General features: G+C 62.8%; 2 protein-coding genes across 3 annotated transcripts in view; both read left to right on the top strand.

Annotated features, from left to right (window-relative positions):
• The first annotated feature begins 34 nt into the window (after nucleotides 1-34).
• B3GAT3 (beta-1,3-glucuronyltransferase 3) lies at nucleotides 35-15,895 on the top strand. The gene is made up of 6 exons (XM_065862288.2): nucleotides 35-162; nucleotides 1,768-1,870; nucleotides 4,073-4,184; nucleotides 7,315-7,645; nucleotides 11,078-11,368; nucleotides 15,659-15,895. The coding sequence occupies exons 2-6, from the start codon at nucleotides 1,789-1,791 to the stop codon at nucleotides 15,755-15,757; spliced, it is 915 nt and encodes a 304-aa protein (XP_065718360.2). The 5' UTR covers nucleotides 35-162; nucleotides 1,768-1,788; the 3' UTR covers nucleotides 15,758-15,895.
• Nucleotides 15,896-16,699: 804 nt separating this feature from the next.
• EML3 (EMAP like 3) overlaps nucleotides 16,700-22,159 on the top strand; it is a 40,560-nt gene continuing 35,100 nt past the window's right edge. For both annotated transcript variants that reach the window (XM_071801560.1, XM_071801559.1), the window contains exons 1-3: nucleotides 16,700-16,769; nucleotides 19,489-19,617; nucleotides 20,696-20,930. In XM_071801560.1, coding sequence (XP_071657661.1) covers nucleotides 16,751-16,769; nucleotides 19,489-19,617; nucleotides 20,696-20,930 — 383 coding nt within the window. In that variant the 5' untranslated portion in view covers nucleotides 16,700-16,750. The remainder of the gene's footprint in view (nucleotides 16,770-19,488; nucleotides 19,618-20,695; nucleotides 20,931-22,159) is intronic.

Below are 22,159 nucleotides of genomic sequence, written 5' to 3'. Positions count from 1 at the left end.
GATTTGGTTCATTTTTTGGGGGGGGGGGGAAGACCCCGGAACGCTCTTTCTAGGGCGTCACTTCCGGCCGGAACGTTAAGAGCGGCGGACCGGAAGTTGCGAGCCGGCAGCTCCAAAACCGCTTCAAATCGACCCAAAAGCGGCTCCGGACCGGACCTGGAGGTACCGGGGGGGGATAGCGGGAAATAATGGGGGGCGGGGGGACCCCCCCCAGATCGCTCCGTGTCCCCTGAGACCCCAAGGACCCCCCAGGACCCCCCTGTACCCCCAGGACCCCCCTGACCCCTCTGTACCCCCCCCAGGACCCTCAGGACCCCCCTGATCTCTCTTCAGCCCCCCAGGACCCCCCTGATCCTTCTGTCCCCCCCCAGGACCCCCCTGACCCCTCTGTCCCCCCCCTCCCAGGACCCCCCTAATCCCTCTGTGACCCCCCCAGGACCCCCCTAATCTGTCTGTGTCCCCCCCCAGCACCCCTATGTCCCCCCCCCAGGACCCCCCTAATCCCTCTGTCCCCCCCAGAACCCCCCAGGACCCCCTGACCCCTCTGTCCCCCCCTCCAGGACCCCCCTGATCTCTGTATACCCCCCAGGACCCTCAGGACCCCCCTAATCTCTCTTTACCCCCCCAGGACCCCCCTGACCCCTCTGTCCCCCCCCAGGACCCCCCTGACCCCTTTGTCCCACCCCCAGCCCCCCCCTAATCTCTCTGTCCCCTCCAGGACCCTCAGGACCCCCCCTTATCCCTCTGTGTCCCCCCCAGGACCCCTCTGTACCCCCAGGACCCCCCTAATCCCTCTGTACTCCCCCATAAACCCCAGGACCCCCCTAATCCCTCTGTACCCCACCATACCCCCCAGGACCCCCCTATGTTCTCTTTTCCCCCCCCAGGACCCCCCTGATCTCTCTGTCCCCCCCAGGAGCCCCCAGGACCCCCCTGACCCCTCTGTCCCCCCCTCCAGGACCCCCCTAAGCCCTCTGTACCCCCCCATACTCCCCAGGACCCCCGTAATCTCTCTTCCCCTCCCCCCAGGACCTCCCTGATCTCTCTGTCCCCCCCAGGACCCTCCTGACCCCTCTGTCCCCCCCCTCCCAGGACCCCCCTATTCCCTCTGTGACCCCCCCAGGACCCCCCTGACCCCCCAGGACCCCCCTAATCTGTCTGTGTCCCCCCCCAGCACCCCTATGTCCCCCCCCAGGACCGCCCTAATCCCTCTGTCCCCCCCAGAACCCCCCAGGACCCCCTGACCCCTCTGTCCTGCCCCCAGGACCCCCCTGATCTCTCTGTACCCCCCCCCAGGACCCTCAGGACCTCCCTAATCTCTCTCTTCCCCCCCCCAGGACCCCCCAGGACCCCCCTGACCCCTCTGTTAACCCCCAGGACCCCCCTGTACCCCCAGGACCCCCCTAATCTCTGTGCCCCCCCAGGACCCCCCTAATTCCTCTTTCCCCCACCCCAAGACCCCCCTGACCCCTTTGTCCCACCCCCAGCCCCCCCCTAATCTCTCTGTCCCCTCCAGGACCCTCAGGACCCCCCTTATCCCTCTGTGTCCCCCCCAGGACCCCTCTGTACCCCCAGGACCCCCCTAATCTCTCTGTGCCCTCCCAGGACCCCCTGACCCCTCTGTCCCCCCCCCAGGACCCCCCTGATCTCTCTATACCCCCCCCCAGGACCCTCAGGACCCCCCTAATCTCTCTTTACCCCCCCAGGACCCCCCTGACCCCTCTGGACCCCCCCAGGACCCCCCCAATATCTTTTTCTCCCCCCCAGGACCCCCCCGGACCCCCCGCCATGCGCCTGAAGCTCAAGAACATCTTCCTGCTCTACCTGGTGGTGTCGGTGCTGGGGCTGCTCTGCGCCCTCCTGCAGCTCGGTGAGGGACTGGGAGGCACTGGGAGGGAACTGGGAGACACTGGGAGGGACTGGGAGGGGACTGGGAGGGACTGGAGGGGACTGGAAGGCACTGGAGGGGACTGGGACACACTGGGAGGGAACTGGGAGGGACTGGGAGGGAACTGGGGAAGGATTGGGAGGGACTGGGGGCGACTGGGAGGGACTGGGATGGAACTGGGGAAGGATTGGGAGGGACTGGGGGCGACTGGGATGGACTGGGGGGGGACTGGGGGGGACTGGGATGGACTGGGAGGGAACTGGGGAAGGACTGGGAGGGACTGGGATGGACTGGGAGGGACTGGGATGGACTGGGGGGGACTGGGGGGGACTGGGATGGACTGGGAGGGAACTGGGGAGGGACTAGGAGGGACTGGGATGGACTGGGGGGGACTGGGGATGGACTGGGATGGGACTGGGGAGGGCCTGGGGTGAACTGGGGAGGGACTGGGATGCACTGGGAGGGACTGGAGAGGGACTGGGAGGGGACTGGGAGGGACTGGGATGCACTGGGAGGGAACTGGGGAAGGATTGGGAGGGACTGGGGGGAACTGGGGATGGACTGGGGAGGGACTGGGAGACACTGGAGAGGGACTGGGGAGGGACTGGGAGGGACTGGGATGGACTGGGAAGGGACTGGAGGGGACTGGGATGGACTGGGAGGGACTGGGATGAACTGGGAGGCACTAAGGAGGACTCTGGGATGGGACTGGGAGTCACTGGGAGAGGTTGGGAGACACTGGGGAGGGACTGGGAGGAAACTGGGATGGACTGGGGAGAGACTGGGATGGACTGGGATGCACTGGGAGGGAACTGGGGAAGGATTGGGAGGGACTGGGATGGACTGGGGGGGGACTGGGAGGGCACTGGGATGGGACTGGGAGTCACTGAGGAGGACTCTGGGATGGGATTGGGAGTCACTGGGAGAGATTGGGAGGGACTGGGAGGAAACTGGGAGGGACTGGGGAGGGACTGGGATGAACTGGAGAGGGACTGGGATGGACTGGAGGGGACTGTGAGTCACTGGGAGGGACTGGGATGAACTGGAGGGGACTGGGAGTCACTGGGAGGGACTGGGATGAACTGGAGGGGACTGGGAGGGATTGGGGGGCGACTGGGATGAACTGGAGGTGACTGGGATGAACTGGGAGGGACTGGGATGAACTGGAGGTGACTGGGATGAACTGGAGGGGACTGGGATGAACTGGGAGGGACTGGGATGAACTGGAGGGGACTGGGATGAACTGGAGGGGACTGGGAGGGACTGGAGAGGACCGGGATGAACTGGGGGGGACTGGGATGAACTGGGGGGGACTGGGATGAACTGGAGGAAACTGGGAATCACTGGAAGGGACTGGGATGAACTGGAGGGGACTGGGAGGGACTGTGATGAACTGGAGGGGACTGGGAGTCACTGGGGGAACTGGGATGAACTGGAGGGGACTGGGAGGGCCTGGGGGGGACTGGGATGAACTGGAGGGGACTGGGAGGGAGTGGGGGGGATTGGGATGAACTGGAGGGGACTGGGAGTCACTGGGAGGGACTGGGATGGACTGGAGGGGACTGGGAGTCACTGGGAGGGACTGGGATGAACTGGAGGGGACTGGGAGGGATTGGGGGGCGACTGGGATGAACTGGAGGGGACTGGGAGCCACTGGGAGGGACTGGGATGAACTGGAGGGGACTGGGAGGGAGTGGGGGGGATTGGGATGAACTGGAGGGGACTGGGAGTCACTGGGGGGACTGGGATGAACTGGAGGGGACTGGGAGGGCCTGGGGGGGACTGGGATGAACTGGAGGGGACTGGGAGGGAGTGGGGGGGATTGGGATGAACTGGAGGGGACTGGGAGGGCCTGGGGGGGACTGGGATGAACTGGAGGGGACTGGGAGTCACTGGGAGGGACTGGGATGAACTGGAGGGGACTGGGAGGGAGTGGGGGGGACCGGGATGAACTGGAGGGGACTGGGAGGGACTGGGATGAACTGGAGGGAACTGGGAGGGACTGGGATGAACTGGAGGGGACTGGGATGAACTGGGAGGGACTGGGATGAACTGGAGGGGACTGGGAGGGCCTGGGGGGGACTGGGATGAACTGGAGGGGACTGGGAGTCACTGGGAGGGACTGGGATGAACTGGAGGGGACCGGGAGCGCCCCCTGACCCCCCCGTTCCGTCGCCCCCCCAGGGCAGCCCTGCGAGTGCCCCACGGCGCCGGGGGCCGAGCGGAGCCGGGGGGGGCCCCGGGGGGGGGCCCAGGCCCTGCCCACCATCTACGTGGTGACCCCGACCTACGCCAGGTGAGGACCCCCCACCCCCCCTTTACAACCCCCCCAAAACCCATTTGAACCCCCCATCCTGGCCTGGGACACCCGCACCCCAAATTGGGGCACCCCCAAAATCTTGGCTTCTCAGGACCCCCCCCCCCAGACACACAGGAACCCCCAGACCCCTGAGACCCCCCCCAGACACACAGGAGCCCCCCAGACCCCTTGGACCCCCCCTAGAAACACAGGACCCCCTCAAACCCTTGGACCCCCCCCAGACCCCCCAGAAACCCCCCCCGAACCCCATAACACCCCCTGTTACCCCCCCCAGACCCCCCAGGACCCCCTAAGTCCCCCAAGACCCCCCAGACCCCCCATAAGCCCCCAGGACCCCATAACCCCCCCAGCCCCATACCCCCCCCCCAGGACCCTCCAGCCCCCTGTGAACCCCAGGACCCCATAAACCCCCCAGGACCCCCCATAATCTCCCTCAGAGCCCCCCCAGGACCCCATGAACCCCCTATAGACCCCCATAAGCCCCCATAAACCCCTGTAGGACCCCCCAGGACCCCCCCAGCCCCATATCTCCCCATATCTCCCCATATCTCCCATAGGCCGGTGCAGAAGGCCGAGCTGGTCCAGCTGTCCCAGACCCTCCTGGACCTCCCCCTATACCCCCTCATAACCCCCCATAGACCCCCATAATCCCCCATAGATCCCATAACCCCCCCATAGCTCCCCCATAACCTCTTGTAGGACCCCCCAGGACCCCCCCAGCCCCATATCTCCCCATATCCCCCCATATCCCCCCATATCTCCCCATATCTCCCCATATCTCCCCATATCTCCCATAGGCCGGTGCAGAAGGCTGAGCTGGTACAGCTGTCCCAGACTCTCCTGGACCTCCCCCTATAAGCCCCCATAACCCCCCATAGACCCCCATAACCCCCCATAGACCCCCATAGACCCCCATAACCCCTTGTAGGACCCCCCAGGACCCCCCCCAGCCCCATATCTCTCCATATCTCCCCATATCTCCCTATATCTCCCATAGGCTGGTGCAGAAGGCTGAGCTGGTCCAGCTGTCCCAGACCCTCCTGGACCTCCCCCTATACCCCCTCATAACCCCCATAACCCCCCCATAACCCCTCATAGACCCCCATAACCCCCCCATAGCTCCCCCATAACCTCTTGTAGGACCCCCCAGGACCCCCCCAGCCCCATATCTCCCCATATCTCCCCATATCTCCCCATATCTCCCCATATCTCCCCATATCTCCCCATATCTCCCCATATCTCCCCATATCTCCCATAGGCCGGTGCAGAAGGCTGAGCTGGTACAGCTGTCCCAGACTCTCCTGGACCTCCCCCTATAAGCCCCCATAACCCCCCATAGACCCCCATAACCCCCCATAGACCCCCATAACCCCTTGTAGGACCCCCCAGGACCCCCCCCAGCCCCATATCTCCCCATATCTCCCCATATCTCCCCATATCTCCCATAGGCTGGTGCAGAAGGCCGAGCTGGTCCAGCTGTCCCAGACCCTCCTGGACCTCCCCATATACCCCCTCATAACCCCCATAACCCCCCCATAACCCCTCATAGACCCCCATAACCCCCCCATAGCTCCCCCATAACCTCTTGTAGGACCCCCCAGGACCCCCCCAGCCCCATATCTCCCCATATCTCCCCATATCTCCCCATATCTCCCCATATCTCCCCATATCTCCCCATATCTCCCATAGGCTGGTGTAGAAGGCCGAGCTGGTCCAGCTGTCCCAGACCCTCCTGGACCTCCCCCTACACCCCCCCATAACCCCCCATAACCCCCCATAGACCCCCATAACCCCTTGTAGGACCCCCCAGGACCCCCCCCAGCCCCATATCTCCCCATATCTCCCTATATCTCCCATAGGCTGGTGCAGAAGGCTGAGCTGGTCCAGCTGTCCCAGACCCTCCTGGACCTCCCCCTATACCCCCTCATAACCCCCCTACACCCCCCATAGACCCCCATAACCCCCCCATAGCTCCCCCATAACCCCTAGTAGGACCCCCCCAGCCCCATATCTCCCCATATCTCCCCATATCTCCCCATATCTCCCCATATCTCCCCATATCTCCCATAGGCCGGTGCAGAAGGCTGAGCTGGTCCAGCTGTCCCAGACCCTCCTGGACCTCCCCCTATACCCCCTCATAACCCCCCATAGACCCCCATAATCCCCCATAGACCCCATAACCCCCCCATAGCTCCCCCATAACCCCTTGTAGGACCCCCCCAGCCCCATATCTCCCCATATCTCCCCATATCTCCCCATATCTCCCATAGGCCGGTGCAGAAGGCTGAGCTGGTCCAGCTGTCCCAGACCCTCCTGGACCTCTCCCTATACCCCCTCATACCCCCCATAGACCCCCATAGACCCCCATAACCCCCCCATAGCTCCCCCATAACCCCTTGTAGGACCCCCCCAGCCCCATATCTCCCCATATCTCCCCATATCTCCCCATATCTCCCCATATCTCCCCATATCTCCCATAGGCCGGTGCAGAAGGCCGAGCTGGTCCAGCTGTCCCAGACCCTCCTGGACCTCCCCCTACACCCCCTCATAACCCCCCATAAACCCCCATAGACCCCATAACCCCTTGTAGGACCCCCCAGGACCCCCCCAGCCCCATATCTCCCCATATCTCCCCATATCTCCCCATATCTCCCCATATCTCCCCATATCCCCCCATATCGCCCCATATCTCCCCATATCTCCCCATATCTCCCATAGGCCGGTGCAGAAGGCCGAGCTGGTCCAGCTGTCCCAGACCCTCCTGGACCTCCCCCTACACCCCCTCATAACCCCCCATAAACCCCCATAGACCCCATAACCCCTTGTAGGACCCCCCAGGACCCCCCCAGCCCCATATCTCCCCATATCTCCCCATATCTCCCCATATCTCCCATAGGCCGGTGCAGAAGGCTGAGCTGGTCCAGCTGTCCCAGACCCTCCTGGACCTCCCCCTATACCCCCTCATAACCCCCCTACACCCCCCATAGACCCCCATAACCCCCCCATAGCTCCCCCATAACCTCTTGTAGGACCCCCAGGACCCCCCCAGCCCCATATCTCCCCATATCTCCCCATATCTCCCCATATCTCCCCATATCTCCCATAGGCCGGTGCAGAAGGCCGAGCTGGTCCGTCTGTCCCAGACCCTCCTGCACGTCCCTGCCCTGCACTGGCTGGTGGTGGAGGACGCAGCCGCCCCCTCGGCGCTTGTGGGGGGGCTCCTGGCGTCCAGCGGGGTCCCCCACACCCACCTTCACGCCCCCACCCCCCCCGAGCGCCGCCCCCGCCCCGGGGACCCCCCCTGGGTGCGGCCCCGGGGGGCGGAGCAGAGGAACCGGGCGCTGCGGTGGCTGCGGGACACCAGGACACCCCGAGATGGGGGGGTCGTGTACTTCGCCGATGACGACAACACCTACAGCGTCAGGATCTTCGAGGAGGTGGGACCCCCGAATCCACCCCTGGACCCCCAAATCCACCCCTGGATCCCCAAACCCATCCTGAACCCCCAAATCCACCCCTGGATCCCCAAACCGATCCTGAACCCCCCCTGAGAACCCTGAACCCCCAAACCCCCCAACACCTACAGCGTCAGGATCTTCGAGGAGGTGGGACCCCCAAATCCACCCCTGGACCCCCAAACCCATCCTGAACCCCCCCTGAGAACCCTGAACCCCCAAACCCCCCAACACCTACAGCGTCAGGATCTTCGAGGAGGTGGGACCCCCAAATCCACCCCTGAACCCCCAAATCCACCCCTGGATCCCCAAACCCATCCTGAACCCCCAAATCCACCCCTGGGCCCCCAAACCCACCCTGAACCTCCCCAGTCCACCAAATCCACCCCTGAACCCCCAAGTCCATCCTGAACCCTCCCTCGACCCCCAAATCCACCCCTGGACCCCCAAATCCACCCCTGGATCCCCAAACCCATCCTGAACCCCCAAATCCACCCCTGGGCCTGCAAACCCATCCTGAACCCCCAAATCCACCCCTGAATCCCCAAACCCATCCTGAACCCCCAAATCCACCCCTGGGCCCCCAAACCCATCCTGAACCCCCAAATCCACCCCTGGGCCCCCAAACCCATCCTGAACCCCCCCTCGACCCCCCAAATCCACCCCTGGACCCCCAAACCCATCCTGACCCCCCCCAGGCCCCCAAATCCACCTCTGGACCCCCAAATCCATCTTGAACCCCCTCAGACCCCCAAATCCACCCCTGAACCCCCAAGTCCATCCTGAACCACCCCTGAACCCCCAAATCCATCCTGAACCCCCCTGAACCACCAAGTCGTCCTGAGCAGCCTGAACCCCCCAACACCTACAGCATCAGGATCTTCGAGGAGGTGGGACCCCCAAATCCACCCCTGGACCCCCAAACCCATCCTGAACCCCCAAATCCACCCCTGGATCCCCAAACCCATCCTGAACCCCCAAATCCACCCCTGGGCCCCCAAATCCACCCCTGGATCCCCAAACCCATCCTGAACCCCCAAATCCACCCCTGGGCCTGCAAACCCATCCTGAACCCCCAAATCCACCCCTGAATCCCCAAACCCATCCTGAACCCCCAAATCCACCCCTGGGCCTGCAAACCCATCCTGAACCCCCAAATCCACCCCTGAATCCCCAAACCCATCCTGAACCCCCAAATCCACCCCTGGGCCCCCAAACCCACCCTGAACCCCCCCAGTCCACCAAATCCACCCCTGAACCCCCAAACCCATCCTGAACCCCCAAATCCACCCCTGGATCCCCAAACCCATCCTGAACCCCCAAATCCACCCCTGGGCCCCCAAACCCATCCTGAACCCCCCCTCGACCCCCCAAATCCACCCCTGGACCCCCAAACCCATCCTGACCCCCCCCAGGCCCCCAAATCCACCTCTGGACCCCCAAATCCATCTTGAACCCCCTCAGACCCCCAAATCCACCCCTGAACCCCCAAGTCCATCCTGAACCACCCCTGAACCCCCAAATCCATCCTGAACCCCCCTGAACCACCAAGTCGTCCTGAGCAGCCTGAACCCCCCAACACCTACAGCATCAGGATCTTCGAGGAGGTGGGACCCCCAAATCCACCCCTGGACCCCCAAATCCACCCCTGGACCCCCAAACCCATCCTGAACCCCCAAATCCACCCCTGGACCCCCAAACCCATCCTGAACCCCCCTGAGAACCCTGAACCCCCAAACCCCCCAACACCTACAGCGTCAGGATCTTCGAGGAGGTGGGACCCCCAAATCCACCCCTGGATCCCCAAATCCACCCCTGGATCCCCAAACCCATCCTGAACCCCCAAATCCACCCCTGGGTCCCCAAACCCATCCTGAACCACCCCTGAGAACCCTGAACCCCCAAATCCATCCTGAACTCCCCCAAGAGCCCTGAGAACCCTGAACCCCTCCTGAACCCCCAAATCCATCCTGAACCCCCAAATCCACTCTGAACCCCCCCAGACCCCCAAGTCCACCCCTGAACCCCCCCTGAGAGCCCTGAGAACCCCAAATCCACCCCTGGACCCCCAAATCTACCCCTGAACCCCACTGAGAACCCTGAACCCCCAAATCCATCCTGAACCCCCCCTGAGAACCCTGAACCCCCAAACCCCCCAACACCTACAGCGTCAGGATCTTCGAGGAGGTGGGACCCCCCCCGAACCCCCAAAATCCAACTGACCCCCCCCCGAACCCCCAAATCCCCTTGAGAACCCCAATGTCCTTAGAGACCCCAAATCCCCGTTGGAGACCCCAATGCCCTATAACTCCCCCAAACCCCCCAGTTCCCCGAAATCCCCCCCAATTCCCCCCCACATCCCCCCCTGGACCCCCCAAATCTCCCCTGAACCCCACCAGTTCCCCCATAAACCCCCAGTTTCCCCATAGACCCCCCCAATTCCCCATTCCCTTCTATTGTACCGTATTACTCCCTATAGATGCGCAGCACCCATTAGGTCCTAACCTACCGTATTTTTCCCTATAGATGCGCAGCACCCATTTGCTCCTGATTTACCGTATTTTTCCCTATAGATGCGCATCACCCATTTCATCCTGACCTACCGTATTTCTCCCTATAGATGCGCAGCACCCGTTAGATCCTAACCTAACGTATTTCTCCCTGTATATGTGCAGCACCCATTAGGTCCTAACGTACCGTACTTCTCCCTATAGATGCACATCACCCATTTGACACTCACATACCGTATTTCTCCCTATAGATGCGCATCACCCATTTCATCCTGACCTACCGTATTTCTCCCTATAGATGTGCATCACCCATTTGATGCTGACCTACCGTATATCTCCCTATAGATGCGCAGCACCCATTAGGTCCTAACCTACCGTATTTCTCACTATAGATGCGCAGCACCCATTTGATCCTGATTTACCGTATTTTTCCCTATAGATGCGCAGCACCCATTTGATCCTGACCTGCTATATTTCTCCCTATAGATGCGCAGCACCCATTTGATCCTGACTTACCGTATTTCTCACTATAGATGCGCATCACCCATTTGATCCTGACCTACCGTATATCTCCCTATAGATGCGCAGCACCCATTAGGTCCTAACCTACCGTATTTCTCACTATAGATGCGCAGCACCCATTTGCTCCTGATTTACCGTATTTTTCCCTATAGATGCGCAGCACCCATTTGATCCTACTATATTTCTCCCTATAGATGCGCAGCACCCATTTGATCCTGACTTACCGTATTTCTCACTATAGATGCGCATCACCCATTTGATCCTGACCTACTGTATTTCTCCCTATAGATGCGCATCACCCATTTCATCCTGACCTACCGTATTTCTCCCCGTAGATGCGCAGCACCCATTTGCTCCTAACCCACCGTATTTCTCCCTATAGATGCGCAGCACCCGTTTGGTGTCGGTGTGGCCGGTGGGGCTGGTCGGGGGGCTGCGTTTCGAGGGTCCCGTGGTGTCCGGGGGCCGCGTCGTTGGCTTCCACACGGGCTGGCGGCCCGAGCGGCCGTTCCCTCTGGACATGGCGGCCTTCGCCGTGGCGCTACCGCTGCTCTTGGCGCGACCCGGGGCGCGATTCGACCCCCAAGCCGAACGGGGGTTCCTGGAGAGCAGTTTCCTTGGGGGGCTCGTCACCCCACAACAGCTGGAGCCCAAAGCCAAGAACTGCACAGAGGTGGGTCTGGGGGGGGTTATGGGGTTGTATAGCGGGGGCTATGGGGTTGTACAAGGGGGTTATGGGGGGTCTATGGGGTCATACAAGGGGGTCTATGGGGTTGTACAAGGGGGTTATGGGGTCCTGGGGGGGTATGGGGTTGTACATGGGGGTTATGGGGGGTCTATGGGGTCATACAAGGGGGTCTATGGGGTTGTACAAGGGGGTTATGGGGTCCTGGGGGGCTATGGGGTTGTATATGGGGGTCTAGGGGGTCATACAAGGGGGTTATGGGGTCCTGGGGGGCTATGGGGTTGTACATGGGGGTTATGGGGGGTCTATGGGATCATACAAGGGGGTCTATGGGGTCCTGGGTGTCTTTGGGGTCCTTGGGGTCTATGGGGTTGTACATGGGGGATGTGGGGTCCTTGGGGTCTATGGGGTTGTACATGGGGGTCTATGGGGTCATACAAGGGGGTTATGGGGTCCTGGGGGGTCTTTGGGGTCATACAAGGGGGTTATGGGGTCCTGGGGGTCTATGGGGTTGTACATGGGGGGGATATGGGGTCCTGGGGGTCTATGGGGTTGTACATGGGGGGGATATGGGGTCCTGGGGGTCTGTGGGGTCATACAAGGGGGATATGGGGTCCTGGGGGGTCTGTGGGGTTGTACATGGGGGTTATGGGGGTCCTGGGGGACTTATGGGGTCATATAAGGGAGTTATGGGGCTCCTGGGGGGGTTATGGGGCTCTATAGAGGATCATACAGGGGGGTTATGGGGGTCTATGGGGTCATACAAGGGGGTTATGGGGGTCTGTGGGGTTGTACATGGGGGTTATGGGGTCCTGGGGGGTCTGTGGGGTCATACAAGGGGGTTATGGGGCTCCTGGGGGGGTTATGGGGCTCTATAGAGGATCATACAGGGGGGTTTGGGGGTTCTATAGGGGCTTATGGGTCATGCAAGGGGGTTATGGGGGGAGCTTTGGGGGTCCTGGGGTGGTTATGGGGCTCTATAGAGGATCATACAGGGGGGTTATGGGGTCATACAGAGGGGTTGTGGGGGTCCTGGGGGGTCCCGGATGCCTGGGTCCCTGGAGCAGGAGGGGGTGTGTGTGTTGGAGTTGGGGGTCCCCGGATGCCTGGGTCCCTTCCTGGTTACTGGGGGGTTCCTGGTTGCTGGGGGATGGCACAGGAGACCCGGACGCCTGGGTCCCCCGGACGCCTGGGTCCATTTCCGCAGGTGCTGCTCTGGCACACCTGGGGGGGTCCCTGGGGGGTTCCCTATGTTTCCCTATGGGTCCCTAGGGGTCTCTATGATTCTCTATGGGTCCGTATGGTTTTCTATGGCTCCTTGTGGTTCCCTATGCTCCTCTATAGGTTCCTATGGCTCCCTATGGTTCTCTATGATTCTCTATGGGTCCCTATGGGTCTCTATGAGTCTCTCTATGGCTCTCTATGAGTCCCTATGGGTCTGTATGGCTCATTATGGGTCCCTATGGCACCCTATGGGTTCCTGTGGGTCTCTATGGCACCCTATGGCTCCCTATGGGTCTCTATGAGTCTCTGGCTCTCTATGGCTCTCTGTGGTTCTCTATGGCTCCCTATGGCTCCCTATGGCACCCTATGGCTCCCTATGGGTCTCTATGGCACCCTATGGCTCCCTACGTTTCCCTGTGGTTTTCTATGGCTCCCCATGGCTCCCCATGGCTCCCTATGGGTCTCTATGGGTCTCTGTGGCTCCCTATGGCACCCCATGGGTCCCTATGGCACCCTATGGCTCCCTACGTTTCCCTGTGGTTTTCTATGGCTCCCTATGGCTCCCTATGGTTCTCTATGGGTTTTTATGTCTATGGCTCCCTATGGGTCCCTATGGTTCTCTATGGCTCCCTATGGCACCCTATGGGTCTCTATGGCTCCCTATGGCTCCCTATGTTTCCCTGTGGTTTTCTATGGGTCCCTATGGCTCCCTATGGTTCTCTATGGGTTTCTATGTCTATGGCTCCCTATGGCTCCCTATGGTTCTCTATGGTTCTCTATGGGTTTCTATGTCTATGGCTCCCTATGGCTCCCTATGGCTCTCTATGGTTCCCTATGGCTCCCTATGGGTCCCTATGGGTCTCTATGGCTCCCTATGGCACCCTATGGCTCCCTATGGGTCTCTATGGCACCCTATGGCTCCCCATGGCTCCCCATGGCTCCCTATGGCACCCTATGGGTCTCTATGGCTCCCTATGGCACCCTATGGGTCTCTATGGCACCCTATGACTCCCTATGTTTCCCTGTGGTTTTCTATGACTCCCTATGGCTCCCTATGGTTCTCTATGTCTATGGCTCCCTGTGGGTCCCTATGGCTCCCTATGGGGTCTCTATGGGGTCCCTATGGCTCCCTGTGGCTCTCTGTCTTCCTATGGGTCTCTATGGCTCCCTATGGCACCCTATGGTTCCCTATGGGTCTCTATGGCACCCTATGGGTCCCTATGGGTCTCTATGAGTTTCTGTGGCACTCTGTGTTTCCCTGTGGTTTTCTATGGCTCCCTATGTTTCTCTATGGGTTTTTATGTCTATGGTTCCCTATGGCTCCCTATGGTTCTCTATGGCTCCCTATGGCTCCCCATGGCTCCCTATGGCTCCCTGTGGCTCCCTATGGCTCTCTATGGGTTTCTATGTCTATGGCTCTCTATGGCTCCCTATGGCTCCCTATGGCACCCTATGGGTCCCTATGGGTCTCTATGGCACCCTGTGACTCCCTATGTTTCCCTGTGGTTTTCTATGGCACCCTATGGCTCCCTATGTTTCCCTGTGGTTTTCTATGGGTCCCTATTGCTCCCTATGGTTCTCTCTGGTTCCCTATGGGTCCCTATGGTTCTCTCTGGTTCCCTATGGGTCCCTATGGTTCTCTATGGGTCCCTATGGTTCCCTATGGGTCCCTGTGGGTCCCTATGGCACCTTATGGCTCCCTATGTTTCCCTGTGGTTTTCTATGGGTCCCTATTGCTCCCTATGGTTCTCTCTGGTTCCCTGTGGGTCCCTATGGTTCTCTATGGTTCTCTGTGGGTCCCTATGGTTCCCTATGGGTCCCTATGGGTCCCTATGGCACCTTATGGCTCCCTGTGTTTCCCTGTGGTTTTCTATGGCTCCCTATGCCTCCCTGTTGTTCTCTATGGCTCCCTGTGGTTCTCTATGGGTTTCCATGTCTATGGCTCCCTATGGCTCTCTATGGTTCTCTATGGGTCCCTCTGGGTCTCTATGGCACCTATGGCTCCCTATGTTTCCCTGTGGTTTTCTATGGGTCCCTATTGCTCCCTATGGTTCTCTCTGGTTCCCTGTGGGTCCCTATGGTTCTCTATGGTTCTCTGTGGGTCCCTATGGTTCCCTATGGGTCCCTATGGGTCCCTATGGCACCTTATGGCTCCCTGTGTTTCCCTGTGGTTTTCTATGGCTCCCTATGCCTCCCTGTTGTTCTCTATGGCTCCCTGTGGTTCTCTATGGGTTTCCATGTCTATGGCTCCCTATGGCTCTCTATGGTTCTCTATGGGTCCCTCTGGGTCTCTATGGCACCTATGGCTCCCTATGTTTCCCTGTGGTTTTCTATGGGTCCCTATGGCTCCCTATGGTTCTCTATGGGTTTTTATGTCTATGGCTCCCTATGGGTCCCTATGGTTCTCTATGGCTCCCTATAGCACCCTATGGGTCTCTATGGCTCCCTATGGCACCCCATGGGTCCCTATGGGTCTCTATGGCACCGTATGGCTCCCTATGTTTCCCTGTGGTTTTCTATGGGTCCCTGTGGTTCCCTATGGTTCTCTATGGGTTTCTATGTCTATGGCTCCCTATGGCTCTCTATGGCTCCCTATGGTTCTCTATGGTTCACTATGGGTTTCTATGTCTATGGTTCCCTATGGCTCCCTATGGTTCCCTATGGCTCCCTATGGCTCCCTATGGGTCCCTATGGGTCTCTATGGCTCCCTATGACACCCTATGGCTCCCTATGGGTCTCTATGGCACCCTATGGCTCCCTATGTTTCCCTGTGGTTTTCTATGGCTCCCCATGGCTCCCTATGGGTCTCTATGGGTCTCTGTGGCTCCCTATGGCACCCCATGGGTCCCTATGGCACCCTATGGCTCCCTATGTTTCCCTGTGGTTTTCTATGGCTCCCTATGGCTCCCTATGGCTCTCTATGGGTTTCTATGGTTCCCTGTGGGTCCCTATGGCTCCCTATGGCTCTCTATGGTTCTGTATGGGTCCCTCTGGGTCTCTATAGGTCCCTATGGGTCCCTATGGGTCTCTATGGGTCTGTGCCCCCCATCTCAGGTCCTGGTGTGGCACACGCGCACGGAGCGGCCGAAGCTGCGGCAGGAGGAGCAGCTACAGCGCCAGGGCCGGGGGTCCGACCCACGGATCGAGGTGTGAGGGACCCCCCGGGACCCCCAGGACCCCCCCACGGGACCCACGGGACCCCCCCACGGGACCCCCCACGGACACTCGGACTCGATTCACACACCAGGGACCCCCAAATGCGGGCAATAAAATCTGCTGCTCCGGACTCGACTTGGGGGGCGCCCCGAGGTTTTTGGGGGGCTCGGTGCGGTGGGGGGGCAGGATGGAGCCCCCCCCCACCCGTTGGAGCTGCGTGTGGGCGTTGGGGGGATCACCCGGACGCCTGGGTCCCTTTTTGGGGGTCACTGGGGTCCCCTTGTGGGGGGTCACCCGGATGCCTGGGTCCCCTTTGGGGGTCACCGGGGTCCCATTTTGGGGGGGTCACCCGGATGCCTGGGTCCCTTTTTGGGGGTCACTGGGGTCCCCTGTTTGGGGGGGATCACCCGGACACCTGGGTCCCCTTTTGGGGGTCACCGGGGTCCCCTTGTGGGGGGGTCACCCGGACGCCTGGGTCCCTTTTTGGGGGGGGTCAACTTAACATCTGGGTCCTATTAGGGGATTCACCCGGACGCCTGGGTCCCTTGTGGGGGGTCACCCGAACGCCTGGGTCCCCTTTGGGGGTCACCGGGGTCCCATTTTGGGGGGGTCACCCGGATGCCTGGGTCCCCTTTGGGGGTCACCGGGGTCCCATTTTGGGGGGGTCACCCGGATGCCTGGGTCCCCTATGGGGGTCACCGGGGTCCCATTTTGGGGGGGTCACCCGGATGCCTGGGTCCCTTTTTGGGGGTCACCAGGGTCCCCTGTTTGGTGGGGATCACCCGGACGCCTGGGTCCCCTTTAGGGGCATCACCGGGTTCCCCTGTTTGGTGGGGATCACCCGGACGCCTGGGTCCCCTTTTGGGGTGTTCACCCGAACGCCTGGGTCCCTTTTCGGGGTTTTTCCGAGGGACCCCCCCATTTCCCCCCCCGCCGAAGGGAAATGACTCGGCCTTGCCGCGGAGCTTCCTGGGGCCGCCCCCGCCCGCCATGGAACCCGGAGCGGAGCGTGAGACACGGGGGGGGGGGGAAGGGGACCGGGGGGGGGGCACCCCTGGGTTCACCCCCGAACCCCCAAAAGTGGGGCTGGAAAGGGGGGTGGGAGGGGTCCGGGACGCCTGGGTCCCTCTCTGGGTGTTGGGGGGGGCACAGCGGTACCCGGACGCCTGGGTTCCTCGGACGCCTGGGTCCCTTCCTGGTTGCTGGGGGAGGATCCCTGGGTGTTGGGGGGGGGGGGCACAGGAGGCTCGGACGCCTGGGTCCCGATCTGGGTGTTGGGGGGGGGAGCAGGGGTACCCGGACGCCTGGGTCCCTCGAACACCTGGGTCCCTTCCTGGTTGCTGTGGGAGGCACAGGAGGCTCGGACGCCTGGGTCCCTCTCTAGGTGTTGGGGGGGGCACAGGGGTACCCGGACGCCTGGGTCCCTTCCTGGTTGCTGGGGGAGGATCCCTGGGTGTTGGGGGGGGGGGTGGACAGGAGGCTCGGACGCCTGGGTCCCTCTCTGGGTGTTGGGGGGGAACAGGGGTACCCGGACGCCTGGGTTCCTCGGACGCCTGGGTCCCTTCCTGGTTGCTGTGGGAGGCACAGGAGGCTCGGACGCCTGGGTCCCTCTCTAGGTGTTGGGGGGGGCACAGGGGTACCCGGACGCCTGGGTCCCTTCCTGGTTGCTGAGGGAGACACGGGAGGCTCGGACGCCTGGGTCCCTCTCTGGGTGTTGGTGGGGAGAACAGGGGTACCCGGACACCTGGGTCCCCCGGACGCCTGGGTTCCTCGGACGCCTGGGTCCCTTCCTGGTTGCTGGGGGAGGATCCCTGGGTGTTGGGGGGGGGGGGTGTGGACAGGAGGCTCGGACGCCTGGGTCCCTCTCTGGGTGTTGGGGGGGGGGAGCAGGGGTACCCGGACGCCTGGGTCCCTCGAACACCTGGGTCCCTTCCTGGTTGCTGTGGGAGGCACAGGAGGCTCGGACGCCTGGGTCCCGATCTGGGTGTTGGGGGGGGCACAGGGGTACCCGGACACCTGGGTCCCCCGGACGCCTGGGTTCCTCGGACGCCTGGGTCCCTTCCTGGTTGCTGGGGGAGGATCCCTGGGTGTTGGGGGGGGGCACAGGAGGCTCGGACGCCTGGGTCCCTCTCTGGGTGTTGGGGGGGAACAGGGATACCCGGACGCCTGGGTCCCCCGGACGCCTGGGTCCCTTCCTGGTTGCTGTGGGAGGCACAGGAGGCTCGGACGCCTGGGTCCCTCTCTGGGTGTTGGGGGGAGAACAGGGGTCCCCGGACGCCTGGGTCCCTGGGGCAGCGGGGTATTGCTGAGGGTGCTATGGGGTGGCCATGGGGCTCATTGGGCACAGGTCCCTATTGGGGATCACTGGGTAGACCTGGTGGCCCTGGGGACTATGGGGTGTTGGGATCAGAGGTCCCCCGGACGCCTGGGTCCCTGGACTCCTGGCTCCTGGACCCCGGGGTCCCCGGACGCCTGGGTCCCTGGGGCAGTGGGGTATTGTTGAGGGTGCTATGGGGTGGCCATGGGGCTCATTGGGCACACCTGGTGTCTATTGGGGATCATTGGGTACACCTGGTGTCTATTGGGGATCATTGGGTACACCTGGTGGCCCTGTGGCCCATTGGGGTAGACCTGGTGGCTCTGGGGATCATTGGAACATAGGGCAGACCGGAGGTCTAGTGGATAATATAGGGTAGACCTGGTGGCCCTGGGGACCATTGGGGTAGACCTGGTGGCTCTGGGGATCATTAGAACATGGGGCAGACCTATTGGATAATATAGGGTAGACCTGGTGGCCCTGGGGATCATTGGGGGAACATGGGGCAGACCTATTGGATAACATAGGGTAGACCTGGTGGCCCTGGGGACCATTGGGGTAGACGTGGTGACCCTGGGCATCATTGGAACATGGGGCAGCCCTGATGTCTATTGGATAACATTGGGTAGACCTGGTGGCCCTGGGGATCATGGGGGGAACATGGGGCAGCCCTGAGGTCTATTGGGGAACATAGGTAGACCTGGTGGCCCTGTGAACCATTGGGTAGACCTGGTGGCCCTGGGGATCATTGGGGGAACATGGGGCAGCCCTGAGGTCTATTGGGGAACATAGGTAGACCTGGTGGCCCTGTGAACCATTGGGTAGACCTGGTGGCCCTGGGGACTATAAGGTAGACCTGGTGACCCTGGGGATCATTGGAACGTGGGGCAGCCCTGATGTCTATTGGCTAACATTGGGTAGACCTGGTGGCCCTGGGGACCGTTGGGGTCGACCTGGTGGCCCTGGGGACCATGAGGTAGACCTGGTGACCCTGGGGATCATTGGAATGTGGGGCAGCCCTGAGGTCTATTGGCTAACATTGGGTAGACCTGGTGGCCCTGGGGATCATTGGAACATGGGGCAGCCCTGATGTCTATTGGCTAACATTGGGTAGACCTGGTGGCCCTGGGGATCATTGGAACATGGGGCAGCCCTGATGTCTATTGGCTAACATTGGGTAGACCTGGTGACCCTGGGGATCATTGGAACGTGGGGCAGCCCTGATGTCTATTGGCTAACATTGGGTAGACCTGGTGGCCCTGGGGACCATTGGGGTCGACCTGGTGACCCTGGGGACTACGGGGTGTTGGGATCGGGGGTCTCCCTGATACCTGGGTCTCCCGGACTCCTGGGTCCCCGGACTCCTGGGTCCCCCGGCCGCCTGGGTCCCCGAGCAGCCGCTGTCCCGCAGGGGTCCCGGTGTCGCCCCCGGAGCGGCTGCGCTGCCTGGAGGACGAGCTGGCGCTGGTGAAGGCGGCGCTGGGGGACGCGCTGCGCAGGCTCGGCCACTGCGAGCGGCTCCTGCAGCTGCTGCCCCACGGTCAGGGGGGGGGGACACGGGAGACGGGACCCCCCTGAGACCCCCCCCAGGGTGCTGGGACCCTCCCAAACATTGGGACCCCCATAGGGTGCGGGGACCCCCCCCCCGGTCAATGGGACCTCCATAGGGTGCTGGGACGCCCCCCTGGACAATGGGACCCCCCCTGGGACCCCCATAGGGTGCGGGGACCCTCCTCCCGGGACACCCCCGGGATCTCCATAGGGTGCTGGGGTCCCCCCAAACCCTGGGACCCCCCCCCGCCCAGACACTGTGATCCCCCTTGGGACCCCCCCTCGTGTACTGGGACCCCCCCTTGGGATACTGGGACCCCCCCAAACACTGGGACCCCCACGAGGACCCCACCCTGGTCAATGGGACCCCCCTGGGACCCCCATAGGGTGCTGGGATGGCCCCCTGGACAATGGGACCCCCCTGGGACCCCCCCTGGGTTCTGGGATCTCCCTGGGGCGCTGGGACCCCCCCAAGCACTGGGACCCCACCCCAGACATTGGGACCCTTCCAGGACCGCCCCCCAAACACTGGGACCCCCCCAGGACCCCCCTGGTCAATGGGACCCCCCTGGGACCCCCATAGGGTGCTGGGACCCACTATGGGCACTGGGACCCCCACCCCGTGACCCCCCCAGACAGTGGGACCCCCATAGGGTGCTGGGACCCCCCCAAATACTGGGACCCCCCTTGGGACCCCCATAGGGTGCTGGGACCCCCCCAAATACTGGGACCCCCCCCGGGGCCCCATAGGGTGCTGGGACCCCCCAACCACTGGGACCCCCACCTTGGGACCCCCATAGGGTGCTGGGACCCCCCCAAATACTGGGACCCCCCCCTTGGGACACCATAGGGTGCTGGGACCCCCCCAACCACTGGGAACCCCCCCGGGACCCCCATAGGGTGCTGGGACCCCCCAACCACTGGGACCCCCCTTGGGACCCCCCCCGAACACTGGGAACCCCCCAAACACTGGAACCCCACTTGGGACCCCTCCCCGAACTCCTGGGTCCCTTTATTGGGGGGGGGGGGGTGTTCGCAGGTGCTGACCCCCCCGTGTCCCCCCCCAGCCCCCAATGGCACCGTCCCGGACCCCCCCGACCCCCCCCCCCAAAGCATCAGCGTGGGGACCCAGACGGAGGAACCACCAGAAAGCGGGGGGCACCGGGGGGGTCCCCAAGAACCGCCCCCCCCGGGGTCCCCCCCGTGCCCCCCAGCGCCCCCCCAGAGCTCCCCGGAGCCCCCCGGGATGGATTCACCCCCCACGGCCCCCAGCCCGGCCCCCCCGGCACCCCGAAAAGAGCTGTGAGTGTGGGGGTGTGGGGCCCGGACGCCTGGGTCCCTCTGTGGGTGCTGGCGGGGGGACCCGGACGCCTGGGTCCCTCTGTGGGTGCTGGGGGGGGGACCCGGACGCCTGGGTCCCTCTGTGGGTGCTGAGGGGGGGGTACCCGGACGCCTGGGTCCCTCTGTGGGTGCTGGGGGGGGTACCCGGACGCCTGGGTCCCTCTGTGGGTGCTGGGGGGGGGAACAGGGGTACCCGGACGCCTGGGTCCCTCTGTGGGTGCTGGGGGGGGGACCCGGACGCCTGGGTCCCTCTGTGGGTGCTGGGGGGGTACCCGGACGCCTGGGTCCCTCTGTGGGTGCTGGGGGGGTACCCGGACGCCTGGGTCCCTCTGTGGGTGCTGGGGGGGGGACCCGGACGCCTGGGTCCCTCTGTGGGTGCTGGGGGGTGGAACAGGGGTACCCGGACGCCTGGGTCCCTCTGTGGGTGCTGGGGGGTGGAACAGGGGTACCCGGACGCCTGGGTCCCTCTGTGGGTGCTGGGGGGGGGTACCCGGACGCCTGGGTCCCTCTGTGGGTGCTGGGGGGGGGACCCGGACGCCTGGGTCCCTCTGTGGGTGCTGGGGGGGTACCCGGACGCCTGGGTCCCTCTGTGGGTGCTGGGGGGGGTACCCGGACGCCTGGGTCCCTCTGTGGGTGCTGGGGGGGTACCCGGACGCCTGGGTCCCTCTGTGGGTGCTGGGGGGGTACCCGGACGCCTGGGTCCCTCTGTGGGTGCTGGGGGGGGTACCCGGACGCCTGGGTCCCTCTGTGGGTGCTGTGGGGACGTTGTTGGGGTTCGGGTGGGATTTGGGGGGTGTTAACCCTTTGCTGACCTTGTCTCCTGTGCCCCCCCATTGTCCCCATTGTCCCCATCGCCCCCATTGCCCCCAATGTCCCCATTGTCCCCATGTCCCCCCATTGCTCCCAATGTCCCCATGTCCCCCCATTGCCCCCATCGTCCCCATTGCCCCCATTGCCCCCATTGTCCCCATTGTCCCCATGTCCCCCCATTGTCCCCAATGTCCCCATTGTCCCCATGTCCCCCCATTGCCCCCAATGTCCCTGTTGTCCCCATGTCCCCCCATGTCCCCAATGTCCCCATTGTCCCCATGTCCCCCCATTGCCCCCAATGTCCCCATTGTCCCCATGTCCCCCCATTGCCCCCAATGTCCCCATCATCCCCATTGTCCCCATGTCCCCGCATTGTCCCC

This window comes from Patagioenas fasciata, chromosome 39, assembly GCF_037038585.1.
Source record: "Patagioenas fasciata isolate bPatFas1 chromosome 39, bPatFas1.hap1, whole genome shotgun sequence".
In the NCBI taxonomy this organism is placed as follows: domain Eukaryota; kingdom Metazoa; phylum Chordata; class Aves; order Columbiformes; family Columbidae; genus Patagioenas; species Patagioenas fasciata.
This window is presented reverse-complemented; position numbering and strand designations above follow the sequence as displayed.

Excerpts from the sequence above, each read along its gene's own strand:
- B3GAT3 (XM_065862288.2), top strand. The coding sequence starts at position 1,789 with ATGCGCCTGAAGCTCAAGAACATCTTCCTGCTCTACCTGGTGGTGTCG. Across the intron at positions 4,185-7,314 it reads GTGACCCCGACCTACGCCAG|GCCGGTGCAGAAGGCCGAGC; the intron begins GTGAGGACCCCC and ends TATCTCCCATAG. Across the intron at positions 11,369-15,658 it reads AAGCCAAGAACTGCACAGAG|GTCCTGGTGTGGCACACGCG; the intron begins GTGGGTCTGGGG and ends CCCCCATCTCAG.